This window comes from Branchiostoma lanceolatum, chromosome 1 (genome assembly GCF_035083965.1).
Source record: "Branchiostoma lanceolatum isolate klBraLanc5 chromosome 1, klBraLanc5.hap2, whole genome shotgun sequence".
NCBI lineage: Eukaryota > Metazoa > Chordata > Leptocardii > Amphioxiformes > Branchiostomatidae > Branchiostoma > Branchiostoma lanceolatum.
Genome location: NC_089722.1, coordinates 30719181 through 30741070, shown reverse-complemented (window position 1 = coordinate 30741070; position 21890 = coordinate 30719181). Strand labels below are relative to the sequence as shown.

The 21890-nt window shown below is 42.5% G+C and overlaps 2 protein-coding genes and 1 long non-coding RNA gene across 4 annotated transcripts; 2 read left to right on the top strand and 1 right to left on the bottom strand.

Annotated features, from left to right (window-relative positions):
• The first annotated feature begins 12 nt into the window (after positions 1-12).
• LOC136428094 (uncharacterized) lies at positions 13-1554 on the top strand. The gene is made up of 2 exons (XR_010754573.1): positions 13-341; positions 765-1554. It is a non-coding gene; the product is annotated as an uncharacterized lncRNA (long non-coding RNA).
• A 453-nt stretch (positions 1555-2007) lies between these two features.
• On the top strand, positions 2008-8845 carry LOC136448327 (uncharacterized). Of its 2 annotated transcripts, XR_010757864.1 has the most exons (5): positions 2008-2906; positions 3445-3551; positions 3942-4042; positions 4294-8494; positions 8634-8845. XR_010757864.1 is itself a non-coding variant. In XM_066447732.1 (4 exons), the coding sequence occupies exons 1-4, from the start codon at positions 2118-2120 to the stop codon at positions 6084-6086; spliced, it is 2790 nt and encodes a 929-aa protein (XP_066303829.1). In that variant the 5' UTR covers positions 2008-2117; the 3' UTR covers positions 6087-8845. The 2 variants fall into 2 exon arrangements, 1 of the variants encoding a protein (XP_066303829.1); XM_066447732.1 differs by having other exon boundaries at positions 4294-8845.
• On the bottom strand, positions 8640-21249 carry LOC136448340 (splicing factor 3A subunit 1-like). The gene is made up of 12 exons (XM_066447748.1): positions 21087-21249; positions 19547-19733; positions 19067-19179; positions 18559-18819; positions 17511-17736; positions 15060-15200; positions 14328-14389; positions 13837-13966; positions 12223-12411; positions 10216-11075; positions 9749-9820; positions 8640-9433 (listed from the first exon to the last, which is right to left on the bottom strand). Exons 1-12 carry the CDS (start codon positions 21123-21125, stop codon positions 9332-9334), a joined length of 2382 nt encoding a protein of 793 aa, XP_066303845.1. The 5' UTR covers positions 21126-21249; the 3' UTR covers positions 8640-9331.
• Positions 21250-21890: the final 641 nt, after the last annotated feature.

Genomic DNA, 21890 nt, shown 5'->3' with positions numbered 1-21890 from the left:
GGCCGGGGAAACCGCCACTCTGCTGCACCACCGCCAGCAGGCCGGGGAAACCGCCACTCTGCTGCACCACCGCCAGCAGGCCGGGGAAACCGCCACTCAGCTGCATCACCGCCAGCAGGCCGGGGAACCCGCCACTCTGCTGCATCACCGCCAGCAGGCCGGGGAAACCGCCACTCAGCTGCATCACCGCCAGCAGGCCGGGGAAACCGCCACTCTGCTGCATCACCGCCAGCAGGCCGAAAAGTGGCAGACCGGCCCTGCCTGTCAGCGATGCCGCACTGGTCGGGATTCTGCACGACATGGGCAGACCGGACATCATCTAATTCAAGATATGTTACAGGGTGAAAAAAATCGTAAAACTTGGACATGTTTCTGTTGAGGAGGTGTTTAAAATTACAGTGAAAGTGGATAAAAGTTAATCTCCGTCAAGGGCCCAGGGCAGGTGCACAGGGCCCATCTTTCTATTTACGACTTGCAGAAGCCCTTTCCTCAGAAAATGTAGATAAGATGGGTGAGACTGTACAAAGTGTAGACCTTCAGATTTTGGCCCATTCTGTGAGGACCCCTTAGTGGGAAGTGGTTAGTCCCTAACCCGATGTCATCATATTCAGAATGGCGGCATTTGTCAAAATATTGTTTCTTGATATTGTTATTAAGAGATAGGACATATATTACACCTCTTGGTCTTATTTGATGTCACATGCTCTTGAATTCAATAAGCATTCTATATGTCTAAAATACGACTTTGTCTTTGATCAACACAGTTCCTGAGCTGGCGGATTTTCGAGTGGAAGCCACGACACCCAACACCATACACGTGACTTGGGAACCTACCAGTGATGACGTCACCCACTACACCATTGAAATGACACCTGCAGACGGAAGCGCCCCCTGTCACCGCAGACAGGACAACTGCAGAAGTTTGGTTTTCCGTGATTTGAATCCTGATACTGTGTATGATATTCGCATTCAGCCCGCCATTCAGAGAGTAACTGGAGAATGGATAAACATCACTGCGAAAACAGACCAAGCATGTACAGAACTGTCGAATGCCAACGGTGCTGAAATATTTTAGGTTTGGTAGTTAACTCCTACTACCATGTCATTGTAATTAATTATTTGAAATACCGCTGATCCCAGACTACAACGTTTTGTAGTTTTGTATATTCCGTAACATTTTTGTGGACTCTTCTAATGGAACATGTACATTGAAACGTTTCACGTTCGATGGGAAACGTTCGTTTCTGATCATGTGTATTGTTTATAACTTTGATAAACATAAGACACCTAAACATCTTATCTGCCATAAGACACCTAAACATCTAACGGTCAGTGCTACCGCGTTAATACTAAATAAGTTACTTGTACACAATATAGTTTTCAATATGTCTGAATAGTACTCTTTATAAGAAACAAACATTACTTTGTCTGATACAAAGAATGTTGTCTGTGACACTCTATTGCAGTTTATGGACGGATAAAGAATTATGCTTGGCCGGCCGGTCGCATGTGGAAATATAGAAGGCTCTGGTAAAACGGATGCCAGAGATTGAATGGTGTGGCTTGTTTTTTGGTGTTTTCCCCCTGCGTTTCCACGTGCAAGTCTACCGTAGGATTTGGTTCATTAAGTGATATGACCGTGACAATGATCTTAATCATCGATAATATTTAACGGAGTGTGTCGTTCAATACATTTGTCAAAGTTAAACATATTACCACTGTAATATATCCATGCACTATTCCACGAAAAATACTTTACCTATTTCTATATCATTAAAATCAAAATGTGTACATGTAACGTTATTCTTTTGTATTTTGAAGCCTTTCAAAAGGAAGAACATGCAGAACTTAACGAGATCCTAACTGCTTTCCCCGGCACAGCAACTTAACAAGGTCTGTATGTTCCCGTACGACAAAACCTGTTGACTTTGCCCCCTCAGTCCTGTAAGAGGAACAAACACAGTCCTCGTGATAAAGGGTCAAAGTCTACAGTGTGTTGTACCAGTTTATACATGTTTGCTACGCAGTTAGTTGTACGCCATGTTGCTTGCAATGCCAGCTTATCCGAGATCGGTGTCATCTGATTTAAGATCCTGTAGAATCATCCAGTACTCAAAATGTTACGAGTCTGCCGTCTGAGTGATGTCTACTTTTCTCAACGTGTAAGTGATTTAAGATTCATTAAGAATCATCCTGTACCCATAATGTTGAGGATCTGTGAGAAACTTCGCGCGGTGGACGCCAAGAGTAAGAGACTCGGACTAGTGCGTACGGAGACAAACTACCTCCTCGCCCTGCTGGACGCCATGGCGAACATGGACAGGTATGCGGAAGTGGAGGTGCTCAAAAGCCTGGGAGACGTGAACTTGGAGAAGGGAAGACTCTACAAGCAACCAGAGAAGTTCGACAATGCCATGGTGTTGTACAGGACTGCACTGCTCTTGTGTGAGGACGCAGATGTGGGAGAAAGTCTCGACTATCGTTACCACTTTGCAGTGAAATTAAGGTCAGGGAAGCAATTTACAGACTCAAATAGCTATGAGCCCCTTACTAGCGGCAAGAAAACCTCTTCTCTCACCAAAGTAGCTACGAAGTTCCTACAACTGGACCGAAAGCTGACTTTCAGTGGTAATAGAGATTCTTTACTTATTGAATATACCAAGGTAATGCTAGAAGGGATCGTAAATGGGGACAATATGTTAGAGACGGAGGCGATCAAGAGTCTCGGTGGCATGTTCCTGAAAAGAGGCACAGAAACTAAAGACACCACAGATCTGACAAAGGCAAGTGCTCTGTACAACACTGCACTGGCACGGTGTGGGCGGATCCAGGGCACAATGGCACTCGTTCATCGCTTATTGTACACGGCAAGAATCAGGCAAGAAATGAAGACGATTGGAAATAAGGTAACCATCCTCATTTTTATAATACCTGATGAAAAAAAAGTATTTTAGAGATATATTATTAAATGAACATTATCTGTCCCACATCTGCAGCTTTGGTTATTTGTGAACTAGAGAATTTCTCATGACGTAATTCCATGTTTTAATGGCAGCTGGTCGAGATTCTTGACCACGTCACATCTTAACAAGTTATCCATATCATAGTGGCAGTTTGATAATGCGTTCATTATCTCAGCCTCCCCAACGAAGCAAACTAAGATACAAAATTGACTCAAAAATGTGTTGAATGAGGCCTTAAGTTTCTTGTCAAGTGTCTATTAGCAAGGTTAGACTTTGATGCTAAAACACCCCATTATTATTTATTGTTACTATTTGTAAATGTTCGAAATGTACCTGCGACCATATAAGGTAAGCGTTCGAATTACGTGTACGAAGTTCCTCTAGAAAGATCTAATATGATGATCTTTGTACATGTCATTACAGCGTTGGCTATAGTTGGCCACAGTTGCATTCTGAACATTGTACTTTCACATTATCAAAGAGTCCAAAGCACAGAGTCCATCAACAAAAGGGTCACGTGCCAAGGGACTCCCCGATGACGTCTCCAAACACTGACGCCATCGGCCATGCAAAGAGTCAACAATCCATGTAAGCACAGGAGTGGTAATGTTTGCTTTGTCGCTAACGTTATCAGATTAGGTCAATATAATATGAATTTGTGGTTACGAAAAGATACATACAAATTGTCTTGATTGTAGACGAGATCAGGAAATGTTTACGAACAGATGAATGATGAAATTATCATTGAAAAATTTCAATTCTATTTCATTGTCAGCCAGTTCGATTTTTTCCGTGGTGAAATTGTATTTTCGAAGCTAGTCTTATTGTTTTTGAATCCACTATGTCTCAGTGTGCATTACTAAAATTACTTAGTATCTCTTATTTACGGATGATTTGTTTGGACTCATCATCGTTATATATGGTGCTAAACAACTAACATAGAATCTACAACTTGTGAATATCTTCGCCACTTCTCAGGACTTATGAGGATCACCTGAAAACAAGGGACCGCGCACTGACTGATGAGAAGCTGGATGTGGCAGAACAGAACTTTGCATCTGCCCTGAGACTAATTCATGGTGCGTCCGTTTGCTTGGGATTAGCTTGTATCAAGAGACAAATGTTTTCTTCATTTGCAGATTTGCTACCCAAAATGTCTGCCTTGCCTTTCATGTATGTTGCATATTTGCTCATAATAGAATTTTCTTAGAACGAAGGAAGCAGGCTCATGTAATCATAAAAGTAGTACCTCGAGCTGCCCATTTAATGACATACGTATTTCATGTGCAAATAGATACAAATGTATGTTGAATATTTTGTATACATACAGATCCTAACAAACCCGATCGATGTAAAGAGGCCGACTGTCTGTGCAGACTGGGTGACGTCTACGTGCAGCAGGGCAAGAGAACAAAAGAAGGTAGGAAATTCACACAGGCAGCAGCTTTGTACAACGCAGCCATGGCCAGAACAGACAAAAATTACCACGATGTAATTAAATGCCTGCAAAAGACAGAACAATGCTTCCTCTATTACACAGCAAATGTGGAAACCAACCTGTGTTCCTCTAACTCGGCCAAACGTGATCAGAAAAGGTTAGAAGAGACGCGCATGCGTGCTAAGTCACAACTAGACGCCATCGATCAGCAACACAACCCATACCAATACGACGAGGACGATCCAGTCATGATAACAGCCGAGGCGGAGCGAGCTGAAGCAGTAAAGGCTTTATTCAAGAACACCGCCAGGGATAGACAGATGTTCATCCGAGACCTTGTTGATGAATGCATTGCCGTACTCGGTCCTCCTCCATGTAAGTACGCTTTCATCGGATTGGGTTCACAGGCGACAGAACTGGTCACACCCTACTCTGACCTGGAGTTCGCCATTCTTATTGAGGAAGGGAAGGATAATGACGTCACACGAAGGTACTTCCTCAACCTAACTCACTACCTCCATCTGAAAGTCATCAACCTCGGAGAGACAATTCTCCCACCACTGGCCATTCCTTCATTGAATGATTTTCAATCTGAGGACCCCGCAGAGAAAGATTGGTTCTTTGACTCTGTGACACCGCGTGGGTTCGCTTTCGACGGCTTCATGCCGTGGGCATGTAAGACTCCATTTGGAAGAGACAAAACGAAGACCAAACATCCCGTTAGTCTTATACAGACACCTGCCGAAATGGCAAAGTTTCAGCAGCTGGAGGTTTCCCTGGCAGAAGGGTATCATCTGTCAGACATCCTCAGGCGGGTGGTTTTCCTGACAGGGGAGGACACACTGGTTACTGAGTACAAGGAAAAACTCGAGGGGATCATCACCGGTGATCTACTATCACGTTTCAAGTCCCCGCTGTCTGTTCTGAAAATGTTGTGGGAGAACAGGGAGCAGTTTCACCCCCTAAAGACGGAGGGACAACTGTTAAATGTCAAGAAAGACATCTATCGTTTTCCAGGTATAGCCATTGAAGTACTAGCTCTGTGGTGTCAGATCACACTCACTAGCACGTGGGATGTGATAGATGAATTAAAGACAAGGGGAAAGACTGAAGAGAATGCAACCCACCTTACCGTACTGACCAGCATCTCAGCAGAGCTCCGATTGAGAACATACTTAAACAACGGGGGTCAGAAAGACGGCATGTCGCCCCTTGTCAAAATGAAGCTCCAACCAAAGGTGCAAAATGCACCTAGCACTACCCTGATGTCGGTATTCCACATTCCTGATACTAAAGTTCTTTTTCGATACTATTACAGGGTTGTTCCTTTGCAGAAATGTATACTAGTCATGGTCAAGGACTTTTTTGACGTTCATCCGAAATTGAGTGTGTTAGAAAGGACCATCTTCGATACCTCCAATGAATGTAAAGGCCTAATAGCTAGAACGTTATACCTGCCAGAGAAATCCATACGCCATTTCCAAGCAGCACTAACAGAGGCCGGTGGAGACATGATGAAACGTTCGGTAATACTTGAAAAATTGGGAGAATCTTGGGCCTTCTACGGAAATGATGCAAAGGCAATAAGTCTCTTCGAGCAGTCACGAATGATACGTAAACATATCTACGGAGATACGGCGCACCAGGACAATGCCGCAACACTTCTCAACCTCGGATTATCTTGAGCTAAACTTGGCGATCTGAAAAAAGCAATCAGTTACTTTGAACAGTCACTAAGGGTGACAAAAACTATTTGTGGAGAAAACACGGTAAATATGGGTATCGCCGTGTTACTCGGGAATCTGGGATGGTCTTGGAGCGAACTCGGCGATTACAAGAAAGCAATTAGCTACTACGAACAGTCACTAGCGGTGACAAAAACTATCCACGGCGACAGCACGGCACATCCAGACATTGCCGGGGTTCTTCACAACTTGGGATTTTCTTGGAGCAGACTTAACGATCATAAGGCAATTAACTACCAAGAGGAGGCACTAACGATGGAAAAAATTATCTATGGACCCAGCACGGCACATCCAGACATTGCTGGATCTCTAAACAACCTGGGGTCATCTTGGAGTAGACTCGGTTATCATCAGAAAGCAATCAGCTACCACGAACAGTCACTAACGGTGCGAAAAACTATCTATGGATCCAACACGGCACATCCGGACATTTCCTCGTCACTTGGCAACTTAGGATCGGCTTGGAGTTATCTAGGCGACCAGAGGAAAGCAATCAGCTACTACAATCACTAACGATGGAGAAAACTATCTATGGAGGGAACACGGCACATCCGGCCATTGCCTCGTCATTTAACAGCCTGGGATTAGCTTGGATTAAACTCGGTGATCACAAGAAAGCTATCGGCTACCACAAACAGTCACTATCGATGAGAAAAACTATCTATGGACACAACACGCCACATCCAGACATTGCCGGGTCACTAAACAGCCTTGGATTGTCTTGGGGTCGACTTGGTGATCAGAAAAAAGCAATCAGCTACATCGAACAGTCGCTAACGATGATGAAAACTATCCATGGAGACAACGCGGCACACCCAGAAATTGCCTCGTCACTTCAGAACCTAGGATCAGTTTGGAGTGAGCTCGGCAATCATGAGAAAGCAATCAGCTACTATGAACAGGCACTAACAATGATGAAAACTGTCTATGGAGATAACACGGAACATCCGGACATTGCCACGACACTAAACAGCCTGGGATCATCCTGGATGGAACTCGGCGATCAGAAGAACGCAATCAGCTACCACGAACAGTCAATAACGATGTGGAAAACTATCTATGGAGACAACACGGCACATCCGGACATTGCCTCATTACTAAAAAAACCTTGGATTGTCTTTGAATCAACTCGGTGATCACAAAAAAGCAATCAGCTACCACGAACAGTCACTAACGATGTGGAAAACTATCAATGGCGCCAACACGGTACATCCTGGTACGGCCAAGTCATTGGTCATCATGCGGCTAACCTGGAGTAATCTCGGCAATCACAAAAAAGCAATCAGCTACCTCGAACAGTCACTATCAATGATGAAAATCATCCATGGAGACAAAGCAGGACACCCGGTCATTGCCACGCTACTTTACAACCTAGGATTATCTTGGAGTGAACTCGATGATCACAAGAAGGCAATCAGCTTCTATGAACGGTATCTAACGATGAGTAAAATTATCTACGGAAACAACACGGCACACCCGGGCATTGCTTCGTCACTTAATGACCTAGGATTATCTTGGAGTAAACTCGGCAATCAAAAGAAAGCAATCAGCTACTACGAACAGGCACTAACGATGTTGAAAACTATCTATGGAGATAACACGGCACATCCGGTCGTTGCCGCGTCATTTAGCGGCCTGGGGTCATCTTGGATGTTACAAGGTGATCAGAGGAAAGCAATTAGCTACCACAAACAGTCACTCACGGGAAAGAAAATTATCTATGGAGATAACACGGCACATCCAGACATTGTCTCATCACTAAACAGCCTTGGATTGTCTTGGGCTATTCTCGGTGATCACAAGAAAGCAGTTAGCTACTTCCAACAGTCACTAACGATAAAGAAAACTTTGTATGGAGAAAACACGGCGCATCCGCATATTTTTGGAACACTTCACAACCTGTATGTAGCATGTACCAACATTGGTGATCATACGACAGCGATGGAGTACAAGAAACAAATACAAAGTATGCAGAGGGCTCTTGATGGCTGAAGAAATTTATGACTCTAAACCAAGTTTTAAAAAAAGTGTTGTAGACAAGTTTTTTTGAATGACAATGCAACAGATCAATCATGTTTGAATCATGCATCACGATCAGATGATAATGAAACAATAGCTTCAGAATTTATATTTACTGTATACTACAAATACTGTTTTAGATGATACCAGAGGTTTAGATTTCATATACATGTATCATAGAAAGGACGACTGTACCGCAGCTAGCTTCATTTTTGTATAGAGTGCATCATGTATCATTTCGAGTAAGGAATATGTTAGTTTATGGTATTATATCTCCCCTTATTTTGTTGTTGGTACATGTACTTCGATCTGTATTTTAATGTTATTTGGTGAACATCAATCTCCTGTAAAACCCTCTAGGGGTCTCTTTGTTACACGGTTTCTCATACCATTTATAGACGAAGTATTCTGGTCTCACATACAACACTGGCACACAGATTGACGATGTTGGAAGCAACAATGAATAAGGCCATATTCACATGTCAAAACCAGTTTATGTCGAGACATTTATTCCTTCCATGAAGTTCTTAACACAATCATTGATCATAGATGCAGAGTAAAAATGTGCCCATTATGTTTCTTTACCCATCTTTACATGACGTTTTCATTATGTTTTAAGTTACAAATATCAAGACTTTTCAACATGTTATCTTTTAAAATAAATGACATTCTTGGTACTACATGTATACATCTAGTCCATATGTTTCTAGGATATGGGATTCTTTTGGGGGGCTAGTGCAAGCAGTGACTTTTACAGGAACAAAAGGATACTATAAGTTGGGCTGAGTGCTCACCATTTAAACTGAAAGACTATGTCTTGGTGTAAAGACATACAGAATTGCAGTTCAGAAATTCAAGTTATTTCAGAGAGCCACAACGTCCTAGTTTTCTCAGTTCTCTCCTACTTTTCCCCGTGAATTGGCAGCTATGCAAGGAATTGGAGAAAAATTGTGGACATAAACATATGATACAATACCATTTAAAATGTGCAGCATTCAGTCATCATGGGACTCGTCAAAGACAAATTAGGATAAAGATCTTCATAAGCAACCTCGTTAAGACCTTGTACTGATTTGACAGGAAGTTATCTAGCGTTCACAGTTTGGGTTGTAAAATTCAATGTTTATCACTGTCTTTTCTCAGTCTTAAGTTTTACGCCTGTTGTTCTACTTCTTCCTTCCTCCTCTCTCCTTCAGTGCCAGTTGGATAGTTGCTCCATGGGTCATGTTGTAGAAAGCCAGCGTGTTGGAGTCCTTGATAAAGATACCCTGTGTAAAATAAAACAAACAAAACAGCAACAAATGCATGATTGTCAGCACCTTCCTCTCTTTTAATGTAAAGTCAAGGAAGAAGAAATATGAGGGTTACGTGAAAATGTTTGTAAGGTTAAAACACTTTTTTTTTTTTTTACTTCTGTCTCTAAATTTAAAAAAAAAAAAAACTTGGGAGCAAATGCTTTCATGGCTGTATAAAAAACATTTGTCACCACAATGCCCCAAACAAAAATATCCAACTGTGCTTAACCCTCTTCTAGCTATAGCCACACATTCCACAAGTGAAGTTAGGGAGAGCAAAAGTCTTACCTCATACTGTAGCTTCTGTTTCCCAGCAGGCATTGCCAGAGCCTCGTGGATCTTAGCCTTGATAACGGACACCTGAGGAAAAAGAGGGAGATACTTCAAGTTCAAGTTCTGTAATTTGTGTCCAGCTGTTCAGAAGGACAGGAGATCTATTCAGATACTCTGTAGATTACGATGTGAAAATGATATAAAGTAAATTTTCTGTAACATAGCAAAGATAACATAACATAAAAGGTATAGTATCAGCTGTATTTACTCAATACCTTTCTCTACAATAGATATAGAAAACAACACGGGTATTCCTTATCACCCGAGGTACCAGCCTGACCGCGGGTAGGATCGCCTGACGGCCGTGTGATATTACTTTAAACCTCATGTGATACGGATAGTTATCACACGGTCCGGGACACCCGTATCACGCCCAGGTATGACATAAAAAGATATATCCAATTGCCATAAGTTTGACTCACAGTGTCGGTAACAGGCAGGGTGAAGGTCAGAGTCTGTCCGTTCAGGTTCCATTCGCTCTTGTCGTCCATCTTGGGCACGATGACCTTGAATGTGACCGGACCCTTGTTTCTCTTCAGGAACTCTTCCTCCGAGACCAGGGAATCCTCCGTCTTCTGTTTCTTAGCTGCCGGCTCCTCGGTGGCAGGGGGGCGCTCTTGGATGATGGGGCGAGGGGGTGCGGGGACAGGGGGAGGGGCGGGGACAAACTGTTGCATGGACATTGGAGGGCGGGGCGGCTGAGTCGGCATGGTGCCAGGGGGGAAGGCAAAGCCTGCCGCCCTCGCCATTTGGGCCATAGGGGGTGGGACCATAGGGGGGCGGGCGATGAGCATGTGGGGTTGGGGTGGCATGGGGGGCCGGGGGATGAGGTTTACGTGGGGCCGAAGCTGCTGTAACATCTGAGGAGGCATCGGTGGCTTGGGTGGGGCTGGTATGGGTATCGCCATAGGTACGTGGTGTGCGATAGTGGTGTGTGGGGTAGGGAGGGGGATGGGGGGTTTGGTGGGGATGGTGCTTGTTGTGGGGGTCTGGTCTACTGTTGTCTGGGCAGGGATGGCAGGACCAATCTTTTCCTTCTCTTCGTCAGCTGTGAGTCCTTTTGCCTTGTGGATGGCTTCGATCTGCTCCTGTAGAGTGATGTTCTTCTGTGCTGCCCTTGTCGTGGCCTCCATACTTGCGGTGTGACCGTCCCATGTCACCTTGGTCGTCTTCTTCTCTTCCTCTCCGAGCTTGCGACCGATGCGAGTCTCCTCGTCACCCGCACCGAAAATATCAGTACGGCGTTCGGCAAGCATCTTCAGACTGCTGTCGATGGCAGATCCTGTGGACAAAAAAATATGGTTTAACTTCTATACAACACACACAAAGTATCAGTGCTTGCCTCCTCCACAATGTGCACAATTTTCGTGAGTTCTTTACTGAGTCAGGCTTATACATAAACTGCTTTTAACACAACACCAAAAAAAGAGCAAAGAGGATTGTTGTTAAAAAAAAGGAAAGATTCATCAGGTTGATAATAACAAAAAAGCAGCAAACATTTTGAGAAGGACAGGCTAACAAACAAATGAAACTGTATCGCTAAAGAAGAACATTTTGATGAAATGTTGTCCTGAAAAAGGAAATTGCTGACTTTATGCCACAAATCCCACAATAATTTTTCAAGAAGTTGTTATCTATCCTTTTTTCAAACTAACAGCAACAGAAGAAACCTGACCATTTGTATGTTTTTATTTTGCATCTGTACATTTTGACCACAGTGGGCAAGACTATGGGATCGATCTATTGTCTATCCTCTTTAATATCAAAAACAAAAGAGGGTAGGGTCGTGAGGCGTGACAGCAGGGTTTTCGGCCCAGAACCTAAGCGGTCACAGGTTCGAATCCCCTGACGCCACCGATGTTGTGCTCTTGGTAAAGGCACTTTACAGGACTTTCCTCACTTCCTCTCAAGCGTTAAGACGGCTACTGTGTCCCATGTGTATTGCACCGTTGCAATTCTAACCAAAAAGATTAAAAATGAAAAGAATTTAAAAATTTAAAAAACTAGAGTTAAGTATTTGTGCTACATATAATTCAGGTTTGCTATGTTAGTTTAGCGATTACGGGGTCTTTTTATAAATATGAATCGGTATTAAATTTTACTTTTTATTTGAGTTGAATGTGTGATAGTTGTGTGCCGATTTGTTAAAAATAGAGAGAACGCTAGCGATCCCCCAAAACACCCCTCCTAATGAAATGGTATGACTACCCTGCTACGTCACAAAATCAAGATGGCGGCCACTACACATGCCGACGAAACCATCATAGGTTTTGATACTAAAACATGTAAATACAAAATGGCCATCTGTGTCATCACAATTCAAGATGGCAGCCCTCACACAACCCAGCGGATCCTACACAGGTTTCACTACGCAAACCTGTAATTAAAGATTTTAAAAAATTAAAAAAATAAAATCAAGAGAAGCTAACCTGGAGCGAAGACCTCCTCCTGTTGCTGCTTCTCCTTGAGGGAGCTCTGTTTCTCCTCCACCCAACGCGGGTCCAGCAGACTGATGCGCATGTGCTCCTGCAGCTTGTCTACCGGGATCCGCTCACCCGTGATAGGCGACACGACCCACGCTGTCGTGTCCTGGATGGTCGGGGGCTGGATGCGAGCAGCTGGGGAAATAGATATAATAGAGATAATTAAAACACTCGGCAAGTATTCTAATTTGATGTTTTTTTCTCTCCAGAGTAAAAATGTATCCATTTGTCTAAATATTATGGACAAACAAAAGCCTGACTGATTTCACTTACACTAACATGTTTCGCTTACTTAAATGTCTGCTACTACAAAATCAATCTAATTTAGCCCAGCCAGGCACCAACTAAAAAGATGTGTTTAGCCTAATGTTGGTTTGTGGTTGGAACCAAAAGGAAAGGAGAAATTGGTACTGTTATAATGCTCAGGTAAATATAAAGTAACTCCAGCAGTTTAAAGTCTGTTTTTTATTTTGGAAACATGTACAGTCAAACCTGTCTATAGCGGTCACTCAAGGGACTGGCCAAAACTGGCCGCTAAGAACAGGTGGCCGCTATGGGGAAAATGTCGATTAATTGACCACGAGTGACACATATTTTCAGTACCCACTGAGCTCGAGATACATTTATTCACCGCACAGTACACATGTAAACAGGTAAGGCACATTTTAGAAGTTCGATTGTTGTTCTTTTACTCCTAGTTAGTTAAGAACAAAATACATGTTCTTAACGGTCACTTACTGTTCGTTTTCGACCGTTTTCAAACATAAAATCGTGGCGACAATTTTCCTCAGTCTCTTGTTGTGGCTTGTGTTGATCAGCATCTACCATTATCCTAAAAGGGTACTCAGAAGAAGGTCGCTCTTTTGAGGGCCTTTTTGTCTTTTCAGAAAATTGCTACAGCCCAAATTTACATCATAGTAGTATTATCCACATTCATTTTGATGCTTTTGGATTTGAATGAATTCCCGGTGAAAACGGAAATTGGGCCGGCATTCAAACATTTCACGAACTTACCGCATCAGGTACATGTGTGGGTTGTATTTTCCAAAAGGCTGCCGTAATATTTGTCCAGTCGAAATGCACAGAAATTGTCAATTTTACCACGATGTACAAACGCAAGCCATGTGAAGAAAACTATACTTGACTTCGCGTCAAACCATGGATTTTCTAACAAAGATAAAACATTCTGGTTTTCTTTATTATGATCCTATCCAGTTGAGGCCGCATAAATTTGATAACTGCGTGAAAAAATGAAGATTTTGAACCCGGCGTGCGGTGGCGATGCGGCTTCTACCGGCGCTCCGTGACCGTTATCGGCAGTGTTACTGTACTCGCGGGACCGAAAATCGTCTGGCCGCGACCGCGTTGGACAGGTGGCCGCTATAGCCTAATTCTTAATGCTTATGTCAATGGGAAAAATCCAAGGGACCGACAAAAAGTGACCACTATGGGCAGGTGGCCGCTATGCAAAGGTGACCGCTAATACAGGTTTGACTGTACTTGTGACTGACTTATTGATTGATTGGCTGATTGATTGTTTTTCTAATTCACAGGTCTTACCTTTAGGATCGTAGTCTCTTCTGATCTGTACCTCCTCAGGCTGGGGAGGGAGGGGGGGAGGCTGGGGGAGGGCCTCCTCGGGGGGCGGCTGTGGTGGGGGGGTCGGGGCATCCTCATCCACGTCTGAGTCCTGTAGAGAGAGGGGATATTTATCAATGATTTAAAACATTTTAAGTGAAAATTCTGTCAGAAAAGTAGCCAATAGTTAAGGCCATGGCACAAAACATGTATTGAAGTGTTGAAAAACTCAATTTTAGGTCAGTTGATTATGATTCTAGACTGTTACAGTCAAGATAGCATCAATGTATATCTGTGATTTATGGTTTTATTGTTAAATTCATACATTAGGCTTTTTTCTTCAATGTGACAGCATAAAGTAAGGATAAACTTCTGTATCTGTATCTATATAGCCGGTATAATTGCCATTCGGCGTAACACACGAGCTTCGCAGGCATGCGGCGCGACAGCAACTTAAGTTAGGCAACACATACCCCTTCATCCATGTCCTGTTCTGTAGTGTCTGCTGTGCCTGGCAGTGGTGGACGTTCGTCCTCTGTGGAAAAATGAGACAGACAATGTACTGTTAAAAGGTGTGCTAGTACTGTCTATTATCCTGGACTGTATCAAAATTCCAAAAATAAAGAACAATTCTAAAGAGTTAGTTTTAACTCGAGATAATATAACAGTGTCAAATGCAGCAGTAACTGGCCACACATATGTATTGCTTCACATTCAATACATAGGGTCTGAACACAGCCATATGGCATCGAAAGTGGCCTCAATTCAGCATGTTTGCCCAGGTGGAACCACCCAGTACTGACAAATATTGGATGTATAGAAATAAAGTCAAGACTAAGTGTTCCAAAACCTGTTATGACACTGTCACCCGAATATGGCTATTCCATGAAAAACAAAACAGAGGGGGAGAAGTTGTTAAACAATAACCCTTCTATCCAATTCATTAACTTGGTGAAACAGAGGTATTGTAGTGACTTGTTGTTTTTTACGGAGACATCTGTCCACAAGATAACTAGTCGAGGATACCTGGATGGATTTTTGTAATATTTGGTAAGCGGGTAGGTCTTTATAAGACCTTGAAATGCTTGGGTCAAAGGCCCCTTGGTTGATGTTATAGCATGCACTAATTTTTCCTTTAAAAAAACTTTTTAAAAAAAAGCAGTATATATTGGCGGGAGATGTAACAGAAGCTTGTAACCACCCACCATCCTCTGACGAGGCCTCGTCCATATCCTCCACCTCCATCTCCATCTCGGATGGCTCGGCGGTATGCCCCTTCTCGATCCGCTCCTGGATCAGCATACGGGCACCCAGCTGGTCAGGGGTCGTGGGTGGGGGCAGGTTAGCTGGATGGGGAGGTAAACATCCGTGAAATGTTTGAAACAACTTATAGTTTCATCATTTTCTAGATCGTGATGCACAGACTAGGACTGTCTCTAAATTCGACCTTTTTTTTCCTGACCCTCTCATTGTTTGAGAGCTCATGTTGTTAAATCTGACATTTTCATCAATTTTGTGTAATGAAGTTCAGATTTTTTGGATGGATGGGGTCAAATTTTTGTCAGTCCCAAGAGGAAAATTTTTGAATACTATCCCGGATAGAGGAACGGGTCCTGGAGACAGTCTAGGCACAGACCCTAGTGGATATGTGTGGCAATGAAATAAATTGATTTGTACAGAGTACCTTACTCTCACCTCTCAAATAGAAGTACCCCCTGGAATAGAAGTACCCCCCGGACAAATTTTCAAAAGGTAATATAAGTACCCCCTGGAATAAAAGTAACCCCCGGAAATTTTCAAAAATCGACAGTCGAGGCTAGGTAAACCGTGTCCATACATGTACAACTGTCACTGTCAGAGGGAAATAAGATAATAAGCAGGTAGGTAACTTATATTTAGTCAATTATGCCATACCTATTAAGTATATAGATATTGAACAGAATAACTGTCCATAGCTTGTTCAAATCATGATGATCTTCCTCGCCTCTTCGTAAAATATAATAGTTAATATTGAAAAATTGGGCATAGGTTCCCTGCTATGACCCCTAACCGGGGGCCACGGTGCTTTCAAATTCAACAAGTGAAAATGTACATGATACATGCTTTTTCTACTTGGAACTTGAAGCAAGTGATCAAAGAAAATTGTTAAATCATTTTATTATGACTGACAATCAGTGACATATAACAAAAATCATCAGAGTACCTGATCATATTTTCTAAAGACATCAACCACAGAAAAACACAAATATGAACACAGTCCTTCCACAAAAGAAATATGTCTATAAACTTTTGCTCCATAGCGTCGAAAACAAAGTGAGACGCTCGGATTTCGAGTTCCCGCGGTAAATCCCACAATATTGAACAGAGATCGGCTGTAAAACTAAAAGTAGCTCAACGTCACAGACCGCACATACTAAGAAGTTACCCATTACGTGTTGACACTAGAAACCCGCGATGAACCGCCTAAATTTGGAATATCTTACGATCATTCCAAAAAATGAACCCTCTGAAAATAAATATGGCCTTGTGTGTCTATCGTTGCCCAAAAAATATAATATTTCCATGCGTTTACGGTATCATTTTAAAGATCGGTATCCGCACTGCGCAATATGCTGCTAGTTTTACTGTCGCCATGCCTGAGAGTGGCGGCCATGTTTCGCGATTTCGCGCTGTTGTTTACCGAATCATATCGGACATATTTCTGCCGTTTTAGAGATTTTGTGGCCTCAAAACACATATCACAAGGGAAGTTAAGTTATGATTGTTGTTTCAACGTGTTACATGTCTTCTGCGAACAAATAATTCTTCCGCCGCGCTGCCGATACTACGGATATAGTGGTCAGGAAATTATTATTCCCTGTGCAGGCGTGCACCCTACTCCACACGTTTTTGATCAGCGCGCTTTGGTTTACGATGTAAACAGAGACTATCAAAGTTATTTATATGAAAATTGTATTTTAAAATGTCAATGTCGCGTCTTATTTTCCGGTTTACTTTGTAGCGTCATAGCGATATCGACCGATATGTTACGAGTGCCGCCAGGATAATTTTCACAGGGCCGTCAAAGCGGCGAGAAAATCAACGCCGGTAGGCCGAATAATAGCGAATTACGAGCAAAAATACCGGGTAAATATGGGCAGAAAAACCTTGACTTACGATTTTAGAGGGATTCCTGGTTTGCAAAGCCTCAATTTTTCAAAAAAAAATAAACGTACCGTCTAGAATAAGAATGTACAGGGTGGAATTTTTTGCGAAAAAAAATAAACGTACCGGTACGTTTATTTGAGAGGTGAGAGTAAGTTAATGGAACATAAAACTTTGCTGTATGCAGATTTACTTCTTATATTATTTCAGGTAAGTGACCATCTTCACAGAAGGCCAATGTGACCACTATGGACACATCTATAGTGACCGGTCACCTGTCAACATAGACCAGATTTTATCAGTCCAATGAGCGGTCTTCTTGGTCAGGTTTGACTGTTATGGAAATACATGTACAAGCACTAGTATCAATCTTTACTTGATCCAAAAACACAGCTGTACCTATTTCATGAAGCTAAACGCATTACCGTAGTACTATCTTATTTCAGACACTATGTTGTGGATAATAAAAACACTAGTATCAATCTTTACTTGATCTAGAAATACAGCTGTACCTATTTCATGGGGCTGGAAGTCTACTGTCTCCACCACCACAAAGTCATGCCAGTCAATCTGCAGGAAGGCGACTCTCTCCCTCTCTCGTTCATCCTCCTCTCTCTTCCTCTCTCGCTCCTGGAACTTCTCCCACTCCACTCTGTACTTCACCTGGTTCATGATCTCCCGCGGGTTGTCTCCTTCCTTCTTCAGCTTAGACATCAGGTTCTTTGGAGGGATGAGAACCTACAACAGAGGTAATAGTTATACCAACGGTTTCAATCATTGATATCATCAACCTACTCCAGTTAGAAGTCCTGTATCAATGCTGTACCTGTAACACACACAACCAGTCCATTGAATGAGACTCCAGGATTGGACAATTTAAAAAAAAACACTTGCCATTTAGGACAAGCACATAAAAAAAATCTACTTTTCACTGTCTCAAAATTCAAAAGACATATTTCTATCAAATTCTATGCATTTTTTCTTGCAGCAAGGAAATCCTATTTTTCAGTAAAAAAATCTTTCAGGGGTGCTGTGCGGGGACGGCTCACGAAGCTTGCAAATTATCAAGCAAAATTTTGAAGGCCAGGGCTATCTAGCTTTACGGGCATCTGACAAGTTTCTAGGACTGTTCGTCGGTTGGCCTCTGGGAGCAAAGTCAAGCTAGTGGACCAGTATCTACCCACATCTACCCACATCCATGGAAAAATCACACTGGCCTGATCAGGCTAGAAGCGTAGGACATGCACTTACCCAATCAGCACTTTCACTTTTCCCTGGCAACTGGGCCAACCTTCCTACTCAGTACTGACCTAAATTTTGTTTACCATCCATCAATTATGACTTGACATGAGGATGAGACATTTGGTCTGAAATCCATTGAAATTTTAATTTTCCCATCCAAAGCGTGGATCAACATTGGCAAATTTGGTTAGAAACCCATCAAAATTCTAATTTTCCCATCCAAAGCGCAGATAGATAAGGCAAATTTGGTTTGAAATCCATCCAAACTCTTATCTCCCAATCCAGAGCACAGACAGACAAGGCTAGAACATCCCTTACCTTAGTGTACTGTTCGACCAGCTTGGTGAAGTAGTTAAACAGACTGTGCTGCGGCCGGAGGAAGTCAAACTGGTAGTTCCTTTGTTCCTTGTTCATCAGGTTGGTCAGAAACTGGCGGCCGTTACGAGCCACAAACTGCGCCGTCAATTTCACGATGTCCAGATCGTACGCGGAGATGGAGGGAGGGTCGGCAACGAACTCAAACTCCGCCGGCGGATCTTTGGGGACGATTGTTTCCTGTACAACCTGTGGCTGGGAGGGCTGGATGCAGAAAAAAAACATCAGAAACACAACATTGCACAATTGGCTTCACTCCTGAGGTGTGACCAAAAAATATGAGCAAAATTATGAACAATCATGTAAAGCTACTTCCAATCAAAAAGTTAAAGATGAAGAAAGGCAAACATTGATAAATTTATTGCTCTTCAAGGAAATATAAAGGGTACATGTAGGAGAGACACATGTCCTATTTAATGTTAAATACACAAACGAACTGAGGGACACAAACCTTTGAACTCTGGAGTTGTGACAAGTTCATGACCTTGGGGATCAACGAGTCCTGAACTTTGCCCTCCTTGATGTCAGTGACCTTGTGCTGGTAGTAGGCATGGTAGGGGTCATCTGTAATAAGCAGAGGTAAGTGTGTCAAAGGTCTGGAATTTGTACAGAGCGGAGAGGAAAACTTCTGTAAAGAGCAACACTTAACTGCATGTACCTCTAAAGTACTGTAGTAAAATCTTTAGACTTTACTTTCAATGTTTAACCAATCTTCATATAAATTATATAATGATTTTTCTGAAATAAATAAAAATATCAGGTGCTGTATTTAAAGCAGCAATTAGTAAATGCATCTTGTTAGCACTAAGTTACTGATTGTCTAAGGAAGATTGAGAACAGTATAGTGCATTTTGTTGTATCATAAACGTTACAAATAGTGTGGTTTGCCAACAACTGGGTTTTTTTCCACAGGCTCGAGATACTGCCTTACTTGGGTTGAGGAAGTTGAACTTGGGGTTGTTGATTTCGTTCTGTCGGATCCTGGATTCGAACTCTGGCCCGTTCCTCGCCACGAAGCTGGCGGTCTTGTCGACGATGTTCCTGACCTCGGGCGGAGGGTAGATGATGCCCACGGTGGGCTTCTTGGGCTCAGCTGGAGGCGGTTCTTCCGCCATTGGCTGTGGACAGCAAAACATTCCAAACCATTAACTCTAGAACAGACACATATAAATACTCATATATAATATCATATTTCCCCTGTACCATTCCCCTGTGGAATGCCTTGTCTGGCAGTTATGGGTCAATGTAATGGCACCCACGGTGACCCACCATTGAGTCGTTCCGTGCCAGGCTGGAGGCCTGCCTGCCCTAGCCTGGGACCTCAAATCCCCCACCCCCCTACTTTGCCCCTGATAGGCTTATTAGGGGGTATTGATGAATATGATGAAAACCATGATAAGTAATTTTGCTCATAATTTGTTCGTTTCTTGAGACATCAAACATACATGTAAAGGTAGCATGTGATTTGCAAAGTCATAATCTTACTCGTTAAGGATACCAAATGCGTATATATGCAGAACTTCATGTTTAAGATACTACACAATTTTTTGCCGACAAAAATGTGGTTGTACAAAAGAAAAATAAGCGAATCTGGGTTATGTCCACAATGTAATATGGAGCAAACTATATATATAATGCACCTGTTGTATCACTGCAAGTGTGCAAAAAGGATCTGGATAGAGTTTTGTAAATGGTGGAAGAGCGAGACGGAAAACATCATTAAGATAGAGCCACATGAGTTAGTGTATGGGCCTGTCGATAAGTCGGATAGACTGTATCTCTTTATTACTGTAATCAAATTCTACCTATACCAACTGAACATAAAAGACTCGCTCCACATATCAAGTTTTGAAGAATGTAAGATCAGACTCCAGCAGTCGTGTGCCAGACGTGAAGACGTCATCCACTGATGGATGAAAAGATGGAAAGTTTTCTAACATCTTCTTTGATATCTTTAAGTTCTCTAGTATTTTATGTATATGTGGTTTTAAAGTTTGTTATATTGCGACAATCCTGTATGAATTTATATATGTTTGTTGTATATGTTGTACATTTTCAATAAAGCGTTAAAAAAAAAAATGTATGTAAGATGTACAGTTACAGTTCTGTTTCATATTAAACATAAACTCCTGTTATCTCTGTATAATAATTTTTTGTAGTTTCATAACTGGTCAGATACATACAATTTATAATTTGATGTATTTTCTTCTGCCTTGATTTCAGTAGATACAGAGGATACAGAACGACCAAAATCGCTTCTACAATTTTGTTGAATACCTACAGGACAAGCAAAACAACTTATCATATGATTCTGTTTAGACAATCGTCAGGTGCAAACGTCCCAAACAGCTTGTAGACCTGTAAGAAACGTCCCTAACACGTTGCGCAGAACACAAACACTCACATAATTTTACGCAAAATAAACCAGATCAAAGATGCGTTACTACAAAACCTGGCATTACAAAACTCACCTCCGGAGGGGCCTGAGATTGTACTTCAACGGCTGGCATCTTGGTGACTGGTAAAACGTGATCTTGGAGGAGAAATTACGTCTCAAAACAAAGACATTTTCGGAAAACGACGCACAGTCCAAAACCAAAATGGCTTCCCCTCGAAATCTCGTCTGCTCACGCGAGAGATTAAGAGAACACAAAGAAGTCTCGTATAAACCAGACACTAGGTCGTGTATTCTTCGTTTTCACAGAACGTTCGAAAACCGCTACGTCACGCATGGGCGCCATGTTGGATGATAACCCCCAAATAGAACATAATAAAGATGGCACTGTCAAAGTTAACTACTGCGGGTCCAAGTGTTTTGTCTTCGTATTGTCAGTCCTTAAATGGTGTTGCAAAGGCTAGGTACGAGGACAAGGTCGCCACAATAGGTTTCGATCCCTACGCTCTGCGAAAATCGGCGTATCAGACCGATTTAGCGCTGGTGCCGATGGTGGAGTACCCGGACATTGTTAATTATCTTGTCCTTTCGGCGTCATGGGCGACAAACGAGCAGATGAAAGCCTACAAATCAACGGAGGCATACAACTTCTTCGTCTCCGGCTGGGTGGACACCCTCCACATGAAGCTGGTCGATCCTGACAGAATCCTTGTTACAGCACGGGTAAGTTAAAAGTAAAGGAAAGGAAATCCCGCGGGGAATCCCCTGCATGTTTTGAAACCTAACACCATCAATATTGATTTCACACATAACGCCGATGTCGCGGGTTTATCAGCTTCAAGCGATGTCAGAGTGAAGCCTGGGTCCCAGATCGTATAAT